Below are 15424 nucleotides of genomic sequence, written 5' to 3'. Positions count from 1 at the left end.
TTGATAATTTTGAAGGTTAGGTAGATATAAAAGTGCATGCCTTGATTGAAAACAGTTACATTAAGAAAAGGGTGACTTAATCACAGTGCTATCATATGGCACCATCATACCAAGTACCTGGTTCACCCAACCTGTACTTTTGGAGTACTTGTTTACAAGGTTTTCAGACTTTGACATCTACTGACATAAAGTGACCATTGACCTCTTTAAATAGCAATACAGTACTTGTACTCACACCAAGGTGGATGCACATTCTGAGAAGACGTTAATTGCATCTTTACGTATGAGTTATCATGTTTAAATACCAGGATTTCTAACATTGAAATCTATTGATCTCAGTGACATGACTTTCCCAAGAACAAAACCAGGTCAGAACATTCTACGGGGCACCTACATACCACATATGAGATTCATTAACGCTAAAATAATTGAGTTAGCTAGTTTACAAGGGTCTTAAATTTTGCTTCCTATTGACTGCAAATGACCTTTGACATCTATCAAAACGGCTCCAAGTGTAGTGCAGCACCTACAACTCATCTACGACAATTTCACCAATGCTACCAATGTTCAGTATTGCTTGTTTATAAGGTTTTCAAATTCTGGCCACTAGGCTGGCAAATTCTCAAGACCTATGACCAAAGTTCTCAATAACGAAAACACGTAATTACATATCCAGTGTGAGATTCACTTTCAGAATTTGATGACCACAAATGACCTTTGACCTCCACCAAAACAATACCACAATATGCTAGTAATCAGCAAACAAAACAATAGGCTTCCTGAATAAAATATACATGTCCAAATGAAAGTTTAAAATCTGTTCAACCTTCCCTTCTTGAGATATCGTGTTTACAATGTTTTCAGAATTTGAGCCCTGCTGACCTCCAATGACCTTGAGCTCCACTAAGAACAATAAGATTTTTGTATAGCTTACTATAATGCATCTATATAGTAAGTATGAAAAGTAAGATTGCTTCCTTACTTGATATTGTGTTAACAATGTTTTGAGTTTGAGTTCCAACAAAACCACTACGTTCTTCCTCTCAATATGACACGTACATCGACACACCAAATTTGAAAAGTATCCATCATTCCTATCTTGAGATATCCTGTTTACAATCTGGGCATCAGACACACTTGCACCCATACACCCCCGCGCATACACCCATATTTTACGTTAAGCCCCACCCACTCATAAATATTCAGGAGATGAGAATCAAGATGGATAGGCCACTTCTACTCATAATGAGGCATCTATCTCCCAAGTATCACATTGATTCAAGTTGTGTTTGTTGATAGTGTTTACAATCCGGTTTTGACAATTTCCCATTAAAGCCCCACCAATCTACACTACAGTAATTTAAGGAAAAAGTTGTTGCAAAGAACAGAGAACCTTACTATGTAGTCACATCACTCTACCGAGATTGAACTAAATCCGACATATAAAAGATATTGACATTTTAAGAAATTTATGTTAAGCCCTGCCCACTCATTGAAATTCATGATATGAAAACCACAAACAATAGGGCACATTTACACATCATAGGACATCTACCTACCAAATATGATATTGATTCAACTTGTTTTTGTTGAGATATATCGTGTTTACTAGCTAGCCATCATATCCACCACACGCACACCACACATACATATGCCTGCATGATTACCAAGGTTACTAAGCCTTTGGCATTGTACCCTTTTTTTTTTTACCTGAATTCCTTGTGAGTCTTTGGCTTGAAACCTTCCAGTGACAATTCTGGACTTTTCACGGTTGATGTCTTTGGTTGGTTGACCAATCCCTGCCCTGGGGTTATGGGAGGCAAGAACTCCTCGGTAGATCCAGGCCTTCCTTTGGCAATCATAATATGACTCGATTTTGATGGCTTGTTTTTACCTCCAATGGAGGTAAGAAAATTGGTTATTCCACTGAGGGGTCCACTTTTTCCTCCATTACTCTGCAAAATAATGAACTCAAGTCCCTCAGGCAGATCCATTCAATAAAACAAGACAATTATAAACAGAACCTGCTGAATTCTGAGACAACTGCATAATCAATCTGCTCAATGTTATTCACTTGAATATCTGTGTGTCTTGAAACAAAATTCTGTTCCCATGACAACTGAAGTATGAAAGGAAAACTGACTTGTACAGTAGTTAAGGTAGCTCTGAACAAGAAATTACTGATTCCATTTAGTTCTCAACATTTTATATAAAGTGTAAATTTTATTTAAAGTGTAAATTGGAGAGTTTCAAAGTTTTCAAGTTTGACTTCATTACTTGAAATGAACAAATATTCAAGTTAACGATGTTTAATTGCTATTAAAAAGCTACAAATACTGTGTAGCTACCAATATCAAAGCTTACCTTGAAGATTATTAGCTGAGGTACCATGTTGTATCTGTAAAATACTGCAAAACTACCATGCCATATGGTCAAAGCTGCTTTCAATAAGCTAACAGACTTCACAAACAATATGGCTACAACAGCAGCCCTACCAATTTTAGGATTCTTCTCAAATCTTGTACATGTATTGATTGAATATTGTATCATACAGTATATTGGTGAAATAGACCTCTACATTGCACATCTACATATACGCTGTCATTATGCATACCACACATATGTGTATATATAGATTTGGTGCACAGTATCTTTATCGACATTCAGTCAATAAATTTTTGTGAAGGATAATGGCAAACACTTTTAGACCTTTTCTTGCAACGAAAGAAAGGTTCAGGAATCAATACTTGAAAGAATTCAGAATCAATACAGAAAGAATTCAATGACACTGGTATACATGGAGCAACTTTGGATGTCTGGAAGCAACTTACTGCAAGGAATGGCAGCCGGGAGAGCTGTGCCAGGAAATGTCATAACTACGTTGGGGAGCAATGAGTAACAATGTCACTACATTGAGTGACAGTTTTGATGTTTATATACAGTAGTTCCCACACTTCAAACAGAAAGCCAACAAGCTTAGTGATACCTTGCCACATTTCATTTAGGAAGATTCAATGTTAAGTGTGCACACAACGTTCTTTTACCGCATAAGGTGAAAACAAAGTTCATCCATACTTTATTCTTGGAGTTTTAATTGATTTTCTGGCTTTGACCTCACATAACCTTTGACCTTCATACAATACAACAAGGTTCTTGTGCCATGCTTGGTTCACATCCAACTTCTCATTTGGAGATATCATGTTTTAAATAGAGGCGTTTCAGATTTTCACCTGTTGACCTCATATGACCTTTGGCTGCCATTGAAAACTACAGACAATGCTTGACTATGCTAATGTGGCTCTAAATACTAATTTCAATTTGCAACATGTTTATTATGCTTTATACCAGCCAGAGTAGACATTACCACCTATTATGGTGGTGATACAAAGAATTCAAAATTTTCCTTGCAAATTTAATCATCAAAGATCTTTCTGTTCCAAGTATTGCATGATATATGAGACCTTCACTCATAAAAAATTGTTAATGGCATGATACAGACATTTTTGATGTACTTTTTCAGTATTCCAAATTTCTTGCAAATAATCATTTAAGTTATCATAAAAAAAATCTTTTAGAGCTAAATTTTGATTTGCTTAAAGTGTTAATGCTACCATGACCCTGTAAATATAACTATGACTCTGGAATCATAAAACTGGGCAATAGCTTAGTTTTGATTTCTTCTGACAGGAACTTTGTGCATGTCAGCATGTTTGATGCATAACTCAGCACATGAAAGTGAATATATTTTATACATTTCACACAAGTAAACTTTGCAATATATACTGTTTCTCCCAATGTTCATAAGCTATTAAATATAACCATTAATATATTGTTTTAATACTTTTCTTATGTGCAAATCATTGCATGATCAAAAAAGAAACAGTCTTTGAGTTTTCCCTTAAGCTTAAAAACAACGTATACCAGTTGAAGAGATTTACCATGAATATATAGCAAGCTCCAAATTACTAGTGTACCTCGATGCTGTTTTCATGGCCACTGCAAAGAATGGGATGTTTTGTCTTTCCATGTACAGTATCACTGTTTAAATACACAATTAGTAATTGTGCCTGATGAGTTGTTATCAATGCAACAAATTTGAGTTTGTGCAAATTCAAGCAATATCTCATGTTTACCAGCTAAGGTGTACAGGGGAATGGTTGACTAAGGAAACTGCCTCAATGAGATCATAATTACTTTTAATTCTATTGTCTTATCAAGAATGTTTGTCCTAAAGTGACTTGTAGTATGTCCCTGTATGACGACAAAGTGACTTAAGTCACGTATACCTAGGACAAACGTTCTTGGCCATTACAAATACAGTACTAAGTTATAGGACAACATAGGTTTATAAGTACTTATATGAAACACTAATAAGTTAGACTAATGCGAACCAATGTTTCAAGTATTAAGGTACAGTATGTATGTATGCTTACCACTTGAGAGGGTGAAGTAGGGGGGCTCCTACCCAGTGGTGGCAGAGTTGATCCATTGTCACCAGTAGCTTGTGACATATGGGTGATCATTCAAATAGGTAGCTTATAAATGTTCACCCTAAAACTTGTCTACATTACGGTTTCTGCAGGCTACTTTTAGCAGTATACAACTGGATGTTCCTCTTCCAAATTACATATTCCTTTGCGAGCTCCACCTGTAAAGAAATAAGAATATAAGACAGCATGTATGAAGAGGCACTGGGCACAAATTCCTCCTCATCTGATCAAGTCATGTTGTGAAAGCCATCATGGAAGCCTATTATGATTAAGATACGGTAAATTTAAACCAGTGGTAGTTTATAGTGACCAGGTTATACATTCCTTGTACTGGTGACACAATACTCATTGCCATGTTAGGAATTTAACTGTCATCCCTATGTAAATACATTTCTTTGTGCCATGCTAGCTGCCTATTGTTAGTTAGTATTTGAGTTGGCAGCATTTTATACTGTAGTATATATATGTTCTAGTGTTATAGCCAAAAGATGGTGCTCTTCTGGACACATGGTAGTTAAGTTGAACAGGTTAGGTAGTAGCCATGTTAGTTTGTAGACCTGTATGTTGTTGTGCTACAGTAGTTCAATTTAAAAAGTTCAGACATGTACTATTAATCATGTTGTCAGTCACTGTTTGAAAATTAGGTTGCAATTATTCAGGTCCCCTTGTATTGTTATTCCCAAGTTAGGGAATGCTTTTAACTTTAAGCACTATACCTGTCTCTACCATCTCTTTGCTATGCATTTTCTGGGCCTGTCACTTGTATCACTTGTAAGTTGTAGTGCATACATATAGTTGATAAAGTATAGCAATCAGCGAAAACAATATTGTGTGACTAAGCCACACTAGTCCCTGTGCTAGGCATAAAGTGCACACAATTTTACAACCCAACTAGCCAAAGTGACTAACGTTAGAGAAAAGAAAGCAAAAGAAAAGGCCTTTTCCTGACACTTTGTTATGATAACATATGAAGAGTGTAGCTGCCTAACTTAGTTAGACTAGGCCCAGACCTTCAGAATTGTTCTGCCGTTCTTTACACATGTGCGATTTATCTTGACGAGGATACACCTAGGAACTTACGGTCACATCCCGAATTGGTTGATTCAGGAATTCAGGACTCACAGGAACAACACTTGACCAAGCTAACTAATAATAACAATTCCGTTGTGGCAGAAACCGCAGAACATGAACAATAATTTCACTATCCGTATATCCGACTTTAAATGCAGCCTACACCAAAGACTCTACACACACCTCACTGTCGATCTGCTGAGTACAGGTTATCGAGCTGATGCTGCTTTGTTGCTAACCAAACTCGTTAAATCGATAAATTGACGTGTGGACTCTATCGCGGTATTCAAGACCGTACGTAGGCCTGATATAAATTCATATTCTAACCTGATTTAGCTCTGTTTACACTTGTACCTTATTGAACTGGATTGCAAAACATTTACGTAATTGCTATGTTCTCTTCAGATTACAAGGAAAGGAAAATAGAAACATTATTATTATTATTCAGGTGCGTATCCAGGGGGGGGGGGCGTTGGGGGCGCGCGCCCCCCGGGTAAGAAAAAGAGGAGAGAAAAAAAAGAGAAGAAAAAAGGAAAAAAAGAGGGAAAAAAGAGGAGGAGGAGAGGAAAGAAGGGAAAAGAAAAAGAAGAAAGAGAGAAAAAGGAGAAAAGGAGGGAGTAAAAGAAAAACGCGAAGACACCGGGAAGAGAAAGATAAACAGTGACATCATTACAGCCCTGAAGGGTAGCCTGTGACGGATCAATGATTTCGTAAAAGTGTGACTCACCCTACCCCTTACACCGACAACTCCAATTTTTGACGTTTCCATTTTCCTCTCTCACTAATGATCTATATATATACTATATATGGTCTATCATAACGCGTGTGTAGAATTGTGCTATGAAACCAACTGTGGCTGGTCTCGAACTCGACCGTGTCGTCGGGGAACATGACGCATTTTGGGATGGGGCGACCGCCCGCCCCCCTCCCATTCAGCATTTTTTTTAAATGATATCGCTAAGTAATTTCAAAATAGAAAGTGCTTAGATGCAACTTACAAGGCCTGGGAAGTGTCATTTCCAGCGATCTGGGAGACATTTTCGGCCAAAATTTGCTTGTACGCTTCGCGCTAACAAATGGTCCTGGGTAGTGCCATTTCCAGCGATCTGGGAGGCATTTTCGGCCAAAATTTTCTTGTACGCTTCGCGCCAACCTATGGTGGCGCTACGCTTAGATAATTTGCCAACAGGCTTCGCCCCTCCCTTGGCAAATTCCTCGCTACGCGCCTGTTCGAATTTGTAACGCAAACAGCAGATATCACATCATATCAGTGAGCATGAAAATGGCGTTCCAGGATGAAAAGCCTCAAAACTGTCCGACTTGCCTGAAAAAATAACCAAAAGTTTTCGCGCGCGAGGCGCGCGTTCAACGTGTAAATGTCAATATCATATAAGCAAGCATCGGTTATTACATCGCATGCCATCATGTACCGTACGGTCCGTTAAAATTGCGCAGTATACCGCGTGATGCTAATGTAAACAACGACATGTCTCATGTAGATGTATAAAAACATGGAGGTCCAATTATGTCAAAACTCTCTTTTACATTAGTAATGGCGAATTAGGGGCTGCACCCCCACCGCGCAGTGGCCGAGCGTCCATACGGCCAGGGGGGCGAATGCCCCCCCCCCCCTGACGGACTCGAATGGACTGCTGGCGCCTTTTTCAGCTCTTTACCACTTTTTACTTATTCTAGATTATTGACTATTTTATTGCGCTCTCATCTACTTATTGACATTTGTCACATTTTGTTGGTGTAATTTGGCGATGACACCTTATTCTTGGTTTATCTGCAAATTAGCCAGGCCCGGAAAGGGTCATTTCAGGCGATCTAGGGAGTATCTTTACTCAAAAAATTTCTGTACGCTACGCGCCAACCAGTGGTGGCGCTCCGCTTAGATAGTGTCAAAAGCGCTCCTACAGAACATTCTCGCCCCTCCTGACCAATACCCCTAGCTCCGCCACTGCCGCCGCGCCTCCTACGCCTATGTGTGTAGTGTTCGGTTTTCGGAAATATCTGCTATTTTTTCATTTCCTTCAACCAAGTTTTATAATAGCCGTTATAACAGGTTTTAATATTTGTACACCAATAAATTAACTGTGTCGGAATTTTCGAAAATTTCTGACCAACATTCTGCATCACACTTCCCTCTACTCGTGCAATTTTGACCGGTCTGTTAGGGGTTGAAGGAAGTTTTTCTATATTGGTTGTCCATAGATGAAATTTTGTACAACATTATGGGTATGTTTTCAAGTGAGTTTATTCACGAGAAATGTGAATTTTCAAATTCTAAACAAATACGTGGCTTAAAACCTTGAAAAGTGGGGCTGACGGGTATTGTGGGCCGCGACGTAGAATCACCTACAAAAGCAAAAACCCACAGGAGATGCGATCAGGTCGAACATGATGTGTGCCGGGTTGACAATCTTCAAAAAGGTTATGGATGGGAAAAAACTATTAGGAAATACTTGGTTCTCAGGCAAAAAGTGTACATCTGGTTGGTCATTTCAAGCCTGAGAAGTGCCGTTTCCGGTGATCTGGGGGGGTATCAAAACAATAAATTTTCTTGTACGCTGCGCGCCAACCGATGGTGGCGCTCCGCTTAGATAGTAATTCGCGCCCCCCGGGTTTGAGAATCCTGGATACGCGCCTGTTATTGTTGTTGTTGTTATTATTATTATAATTATCATTATTATTATCATGATTATTTTATTATTATTATTATTATTATTATTTTATTTATTTATTTATTATTGTTATTACTATTATTATTATTATTATTATTAATATTATTATTATTATTATTATTATTATTATTATTATTATTATTATTATTATTATTATTATTATTATTATTATTATTATTATTATTATTATTATTATTATTATTATTATTATTATTATTATTATTATTATCATGATGGTGATGGTGATGGTGATGGTGATGGTGATGGTGATGGTGATGGTGATGGTGATGGTGATGATGATGATGATGATGATGATGATGATGATGATGATGATGATGATGACAAGGGCGGCGGAACCGGGGGGCACAGGGGGCACGTGCCCCCCCCCACTTTTCCTCAGGTTAAAAATGTGCCCTTTTTTCTACATAAAAATTGAGGTGTCTCAAGTTAGCAAGAAGCCAGGGAACCAGAATGAACACTCGGGAAGGGCCGTTTCCGGCCATCTGAGGGGTTTGTAAAACCAAAATTTTCTTGTACGCTCCGCGCCAACCGATGGTGGCGCTCCGCTCAGATAGTCGTGAATAAAATTTGCAAATCCTGGCTACCCCCCTAACTTTTAGTGAATTTCTGTGGGTCAAACTCAAAGCTATTTCGAATGGAAAAAATTTGTTAACATATTAACAAGAAATAAACTCTTATTCGGAAGATTCCTACATTAGCAACTAGCATGATTTCACCTCATTTTGTCTCAAAAGAAAACTTGTTCCTCGTTTCCCAATTTGCACATTGGATATTGCAGTGCTAGTATGCATATTTTCCTTGAAGGGGGGTGGGGGCGTTGATGGAGTGATGTGTATACGCAAATAAGATAATACAATAAGAGTTATAAAGGGTACTAAATATAAGGCTGCATCAGTCCAATCGAATTTCTGCAAAGTGCCCTTTGATGTCGGTGCCCCCCCCCCCCAGATTGAAAGTGCTTCCGCCGCCCTTGGATGATGATGATGATGATGATGATGATGATGATGATGATGATGATGATGATGATGATGATGATGATGATGATGATGATGATGATGATGATGATGATGATGATGATGATGATGATGATGATGATGATGATGGTGATGATGGTGATGATGGTGATGATGGTGATGATGGTGATGATGATGGTGATGATGATGATGATGATGATGATGATGATGATGATGATGATGATGATGATGATGATGATGATGATGATGATGATGATGATGATGATGATGATGATGATGATGATGATGATGATGATGATGATGATGATGATGATGATGATGATGATGATGATGATGATGATGATGATGATCATGATGATGATGATGATCATGATGATGATGATCATGATGATCATGATGATCATGATGATCATGATCATCATGATCATCATGATGATCATCATCATCATCATGATCATCATCATCATCATGATCATGATCATGATGATCATGATCATCATCATGATCATGATCATGATGATGATGATGATGATGATCATGATGATGATGATGATGATGATGATCATCATCATGATGATCATGATCATGATGATCATGATCATGATGATCATGAAGACGATGATCATGATCATGATCAGGATCATGATCATGATGATGATGATCATGATCATGATGGTGATCATGATCATGAGGGGAAGTGAATCGCAGTCAGTAGTGTTGAAATATACTCACGGTAGATGTGCTACCATATAGTATTACTCTCCTATTTACATCTTTGTCTACCCCCTTCCCCCCCCCCCCCCTTGAACTGTGATACATTCGCAAAGTTTGTTCTGGTCTCTATATAAAAATTCATCAAAGTGCAACGTTTTTTTCCTTCTTCTAAACATATTACTAGTAGTATAGTATGTGGTTTTCACACCCTCTTTGTGGTGGGTAAATGTGGTGGGTAAGTGTGGTGGGTGAACCGAAAGTTAATAGCGCCCCCACTAGGGCAGTCATTGACAATACGTAAACACATAGTGTAAAAGTATTTATATGTTATATATAGGCCTAGGTATTTATTTATTTATAAAAGTATATACAGGACTAGATATCTATATATTTATAAAAGTATACTTGTAAAGTATATATAGGCCTAGGTACTTATATATTCACAAAATTAGGTATTATAGTACTTATATCAGGCTTTACCAGACAATAGTAAACCAATGTTACTCAGAAAAGAAAACAAGATAAGAAGGAATGAGCGACAAGTGAATACTAACAATGAATTAGATAGGAAAATAAGATTCTACTAATATATATGTATATATTACATCAAAGAGCAAAAAAAAAAAAAAAACAGTGAGCAACATGATGAGCACGCGAACACAAAATGAGTGACTGAAGAGCAAAAGAGCGCTTGCTCATATTTAATATATTCAAAAAGTATATCATTCAAATGTTTGTTTGGTAGCTCTCATTTCATCGAATGACTCAAAGAAGTACGGACTCTCAAGATGGAATTTCGTTGTAGAATATGTAACAAAGGATTTTAACCGTCATTTCAATCTTCGTCGACACGAATCCATTGCTCACGCGAGAAGTCGAAAGTCGGGGATGGTAACTGACAGCGAGGATGACACTGACAGTGTGAATGGTAAAGAACGTTATGTGAATACGCGTCGTGCAGTGGCGTCGCCAAGGGGGGGGGGGCAGGGGGGCACGTGCCCCCCTGGAAAACCTAGTGCCCCCCGAGTGCCCCCCATCTGAGTTTTGGGTTGGTAAAAAAATATATATATATTTTGTTATATTCAACTCCCATCATCTGAGTTGGTTTTTCATAAGGACAAAGAAGCACAGTAATTCGTATTTTCTTCAAATGAGCTGCGAAAACATGAACAAGTTTATCCTTGAACGTCGGGTATCGAAGTCGTAACCCGCGCCATCACAACAGGTGTCGATATTTACATTGAATGTGTCAGTGCTCACGCAATACCAGTGGATATACAAGTCCGCTTCGCGAGCTACATGACTGTGAGGAGGGAGGGTACTGCAATATGTTGCCTTGGTCTGAGGTTGACAGGTTAGGAGCTGACGAAATGTGAGAATGTGAGGGTCCGCAGGCACCATACTTGCCTATATTTGTGGACCCATATATTAACCCTGTTGTGTAGGGGGTACAGAAGTCATTTGAGGTCAGATGCTTGTAGGAACAAATGGCGAATGTTCACACCTGCATACTGAGCCATACTCGATGTGTGATCAAACTTTGGATTGCATGGTGAGATCCCTGATAGGAGCCAATAACGATGCTGGAACCTGTTACATCTTAATAGATAATGGGCGAAAACGAGAAGGACAAGAAAGGAGTCGGGGTCATGCACACATTAATTCAACAAATGTAGGATCTATTGATAGGGTTAGGCATAATATCGACAGCATGTGGTTCATATCCTCTGCAAAATTCTGCGCCTTGTTAAAATCATTACCTCAAAAATAGCAATTTCTGGAGATATCTTCAGATCGAATTTAGCATCAAATGTGGCAGCATTTTGCATCTAGCCCATCCTCCGTATGCGAAAATTTCCAAAGGGGAGGGGGGGCAGTGGCGGCGGAACCGGGGGGGGGGGGGCTTGGGGGGCTCAGCCCCCCAATGAAAATGTTGAGGGGGCAAATGCATGATAAGCCCCCCCAATATTTACCAAGGCTCCGAAACGTGCATCTGCCCATTTTTCAATGCATACTTGTCGATCTGTCCGATGCACACGTATACTATATAGGTGTAATAATTTAAGTTAATGCTGGGGGGACCCTCGGCCTGTCCCCTGGCTATAGACCATATTGTCACCCCAACCGCGTCTTCACGCCCCGTGAAAAGTGGAAGCAGTGAGTGTGAGTACCGGTAAGCGCAACACAACTTCGTCTTAGGCCAATGACTTGCTTCATTTCAGCCAGTTCTCCAACATCCCCTTACTACACTCAAAAACGTCTTTGCGAGTACACTACGAGTAACAGCTACTCTCTTAAAACACCATCGAATATACAAATTACAATGTTTTTACAGACTTTTACGTGCAATCTGAGAAATTGCAGGCTTGAGACCCATATTTTGGGGCTAGGTATTCGCAGCATAAAACACTCGGGAAGTGCCGTTTCCGGCCATCTGGGGGTTTGAAAAACCCAAAATTTTCTTGTACGCTCCGCGCCAACCGATGGTGGCGCTCCGCTTAGATAATCTCTACACATTAGCCCCCCCCCCCCAATAATTTTCCTGTTCCGCCGTGCCTGGAGGGGCACCCTCTCCCCTTAGACCCCTCCCCAGGACGTTGATCCGTATCCACCTAAGTGCCCCCCATCAAATGCTGGTGCCCCCCTGTGCCCCCCCCCCAGACTGAAAAGTCTGGTGACACGCCGCCGTCGTTTCGGCGTGAAATACAAACATCGTGAAAGTGATTCGACTGACGACCTCAGTGAAGAGGACGATGACCTGGTGGATACTGAGGAAAGTAATGAACATAAAAGTTCTGATGAGCCGCGTGAAACATCTGACGGTACTGGCAGTAGTGGTAGTGAGGATGATGATGGTGACGATCACGATGACGAGCATGATGAACGTACGTATGATGCTGTGGAGACTTGGATGCACTTGCTCTAACTCAATAAGGCAAAGTCAAAGATATTACATCATGGACTGAAGAACAAAGACCAAAGTGATGAGTATGAGGAGAAGGAGGTGGAGGAGGAGGAGGAGGAGGAGGAGGAGGAGGAGGAGGAGGAGGAGGAGGAGGAGGAGGAGGAGGAGGAGGAGGAGGAGGAGGAGGAGGAGGAGGAGGAGGAGGAGGAGGAGGAGGAGGAGGAGGAGGAGGAGGAGGAGGAAGATGATCATGTGTACGATGCGGTAGAAACTTGGATGACCATGATCCATCTCAATAAGGCCATACAGAAGGTTTTACGTCATGGCCTGAAGAACAAATACGAAAGTGATGATGAGGAGGAGGACGATGACAACGATGTGTAAGTTGTCAAAGAGACGTGGGTGACTCATACAATCGACCTGAGGAAAGAAATATCAACGGCTTTGTATCGTATAGCATCACAAAACACCTATGCGTGCTTCTTTATGCCCCGAGACCGCACCGTCATGGAATATTTCGATTCATTTGGCCGACCACCCACAACCATACCAGGCATAGCAAGGTTTCTCCGAATCGAATTTGTTCGTTACGACACACGGCCATTACAATTTGTATTACTATTTGTATTATCTCTTACATCGGAGTCGTAGACAACGTAATGATATCACTGTTATTTGTATCACATGTATTTTCTTCGTTGACGGTGTGTACACAAATTCATTAAGAAAAATAGTAATACAAAAAAAAAACTGTAGAATCGTCGCTTTCTTTTCATTTTGACCTTGTGTTCAAAATATAGGGTTCTCCCCATGTCCAAAGTGTATAGGGGTCTACCAAGCGTCATGCGTTGTTGTTTCATTGCTAAGTCTTATTTGAGTCAGCTCAATTGTTCATCTTAACTACTCTCTTTTGCACTCTCAGTCACTCATTTTGTGCTCGCGTGCTCATCTCATCCACCGCATCGTGCGTTTTTCTCGGCATTTACTGTTTCTGCTTCACTGTCACCGATGCGACCGGTCCGTTCCAGCAACATATTCAACTTGGGCCTGTCGTGCAGCACCTCCTATCCCAATAGTTCGGTACTGACCAACTTTGAAGTCGTTACATCTAAGGTTCGGTCAATGTGAATAGCCTATTGCGTAACAACTTTTGTACCGGTACTGATTAATTTAATCACGCGTTCTGCAAATCATATTCGTTTAGATTTTAAAGTTACTGAAATCTATTGTCGTTACAAAATATATTTAAACACGTATACCTTTAAATTAAAAAAAAAAACCTTGGCCTATATATGCTTTAACAAGTATACTGTTATGAATACCTATATAGGCTATATTACTCTTACAAGCTAAAACGAAGGCTTCCGAAACGGCTCGAAGAAACAGGAGACGGTTCCTGAAAATGGAGGCCCGCTGGCGATTTTTTTTTCCCAAACAGGTTCTCAATTGTGTATAAATAGTCGCTCATGATTGGTCGGAACAGTTACGTCATAACAATAAAACCCTTCACTTCGAGGTTATCAAAATGTCTGCATCCATTCGTTTCAACGAAGATATACCCGTTCAAAATTACCCGCAGCTTTTCGTAAATTTATGTAGATGTGTTTGGAATTGGTTAATACATATTGAGCACACTAGTATTGTATGATCTACTTTGATCGAAGATTTCTGTGAAGGCATTTATCGATAACATCGCACAGTGAAAGTTTCGTACAGGGGTACATAACACTTGCGATATAGGCCTATATGTAATATAACTGTGTACACAGTGCAGTGACGGAAATACATCATACTGTAGCATGGTGGGCTCATAATTGACGCACTTAAGGATTTGATCAACGATTTCTATCAAGGAAAAATCAAAATCACTCAACTGTATGTTTTTCATATGTGTGGTTCCTCAGAAATGTAATGATCTCAATATATTTATTGTTCTGTGCATATGCAACGTACAATTGAGCAGAACTTGACCACAAAATGTCTGCCGTGTCAAGTTCTTTCATATACCCCTAAATTGACACATTCGTCGATAAGCTAACTGTAGTGAAGGCTTTAGTATACATCCATTGACTTTAGATGCTGTTTGCTATACTTTGAGCCTCTAAGCTTAGACAGGTCAGGTCCCAGAGAGTAGTGTTGTCCATGATATTGAGGAAATGTTGGTTATTTTTGGGTGCAAAATTTCCATTTGCCCCAAAAAAAAGCCTACAAAACCGGGGGAAGGGTGTTAAAAGCTTAAAAATTCCACAATTTGGTCATCAAATAGCTGAAATGGATTCAAACTCATGAAATATGTAATTCTGCTTGACTGCAAAAAGTTTAGGTGGCCTGCTCTATCGTTGCTAGTAATAATTGAAGGTGCGTCAATTACGGGGGTGCGTCAATTATGAAGCCTTGACTATACACCAAACTGTTTTGCGTATATTCATTCAAGGCTGAACTCGCGTCGTGAAGTTGATTTTGGTGTAGGCCTACCCATTCCACGAAACGAATTCCGATTTCAATAGAACGGCTGACGAATCTTGGATGGCGTAAACACGAAACCGATAGAATGTAGCGTAT

The 15424-nt window shown here is 39.6% G+C and overlaps 1 protein-coding gene across 4 annotated transcripts in view; it reads right to left on the bottom strand.

Moving 5' to 3' along the window:
• LOC139967275 (probable E3 ubiquitin-protein ligase HECTD2) overlaps positions 1-5934 on the bottom strand; it is a 35019-nt gene extending 29085 nt beyond the window's left edge. Inside the window, exons 1-3 of one of the 4 annotated variants that reach the window (XM_071970890.1) lie at positions 5916-5934; positions 4434-4648; positions 1711-1955 (exon numbers count right to left, since the gene is read on the bottom strand). In XM_071970890.1, the coding sequence (XP_071826991.1) occupies positions 1711-1955; positions 4434-4523 (335 nt within the window). In that variant the 5' untranslated portion in view covers positions 4524-4648; positions 5916-5934. The other 3 variants (XM_071970889.1, XM_071970887.1, XM_071970888.1) reach the window with 3 other exon arrangements.
• Between the last annotated feature and the right edge of the window lie 9490 nt (positions 5935-15424).

The sequence above is a fragment of the Apostichopus japonicus genome, chromosome 5, assembly GCF_037975245.1.
Source record: "Apostichopus japonicus isolate 1M-3 chromosome 5, ASM3797524v1, whole genome shotgun sequence".
Taxonomy (NCBI): domain Eukaryota; kingdom Metazoa; phylum Echinodermata; class Holothuroidea; order Aspidochirotida; family Stichopodidae; genus Apostichopus; species Apostichopus japonicus.
This window is presented reverse-complemented; position numbering and strand designations above follow the sequence as displayed.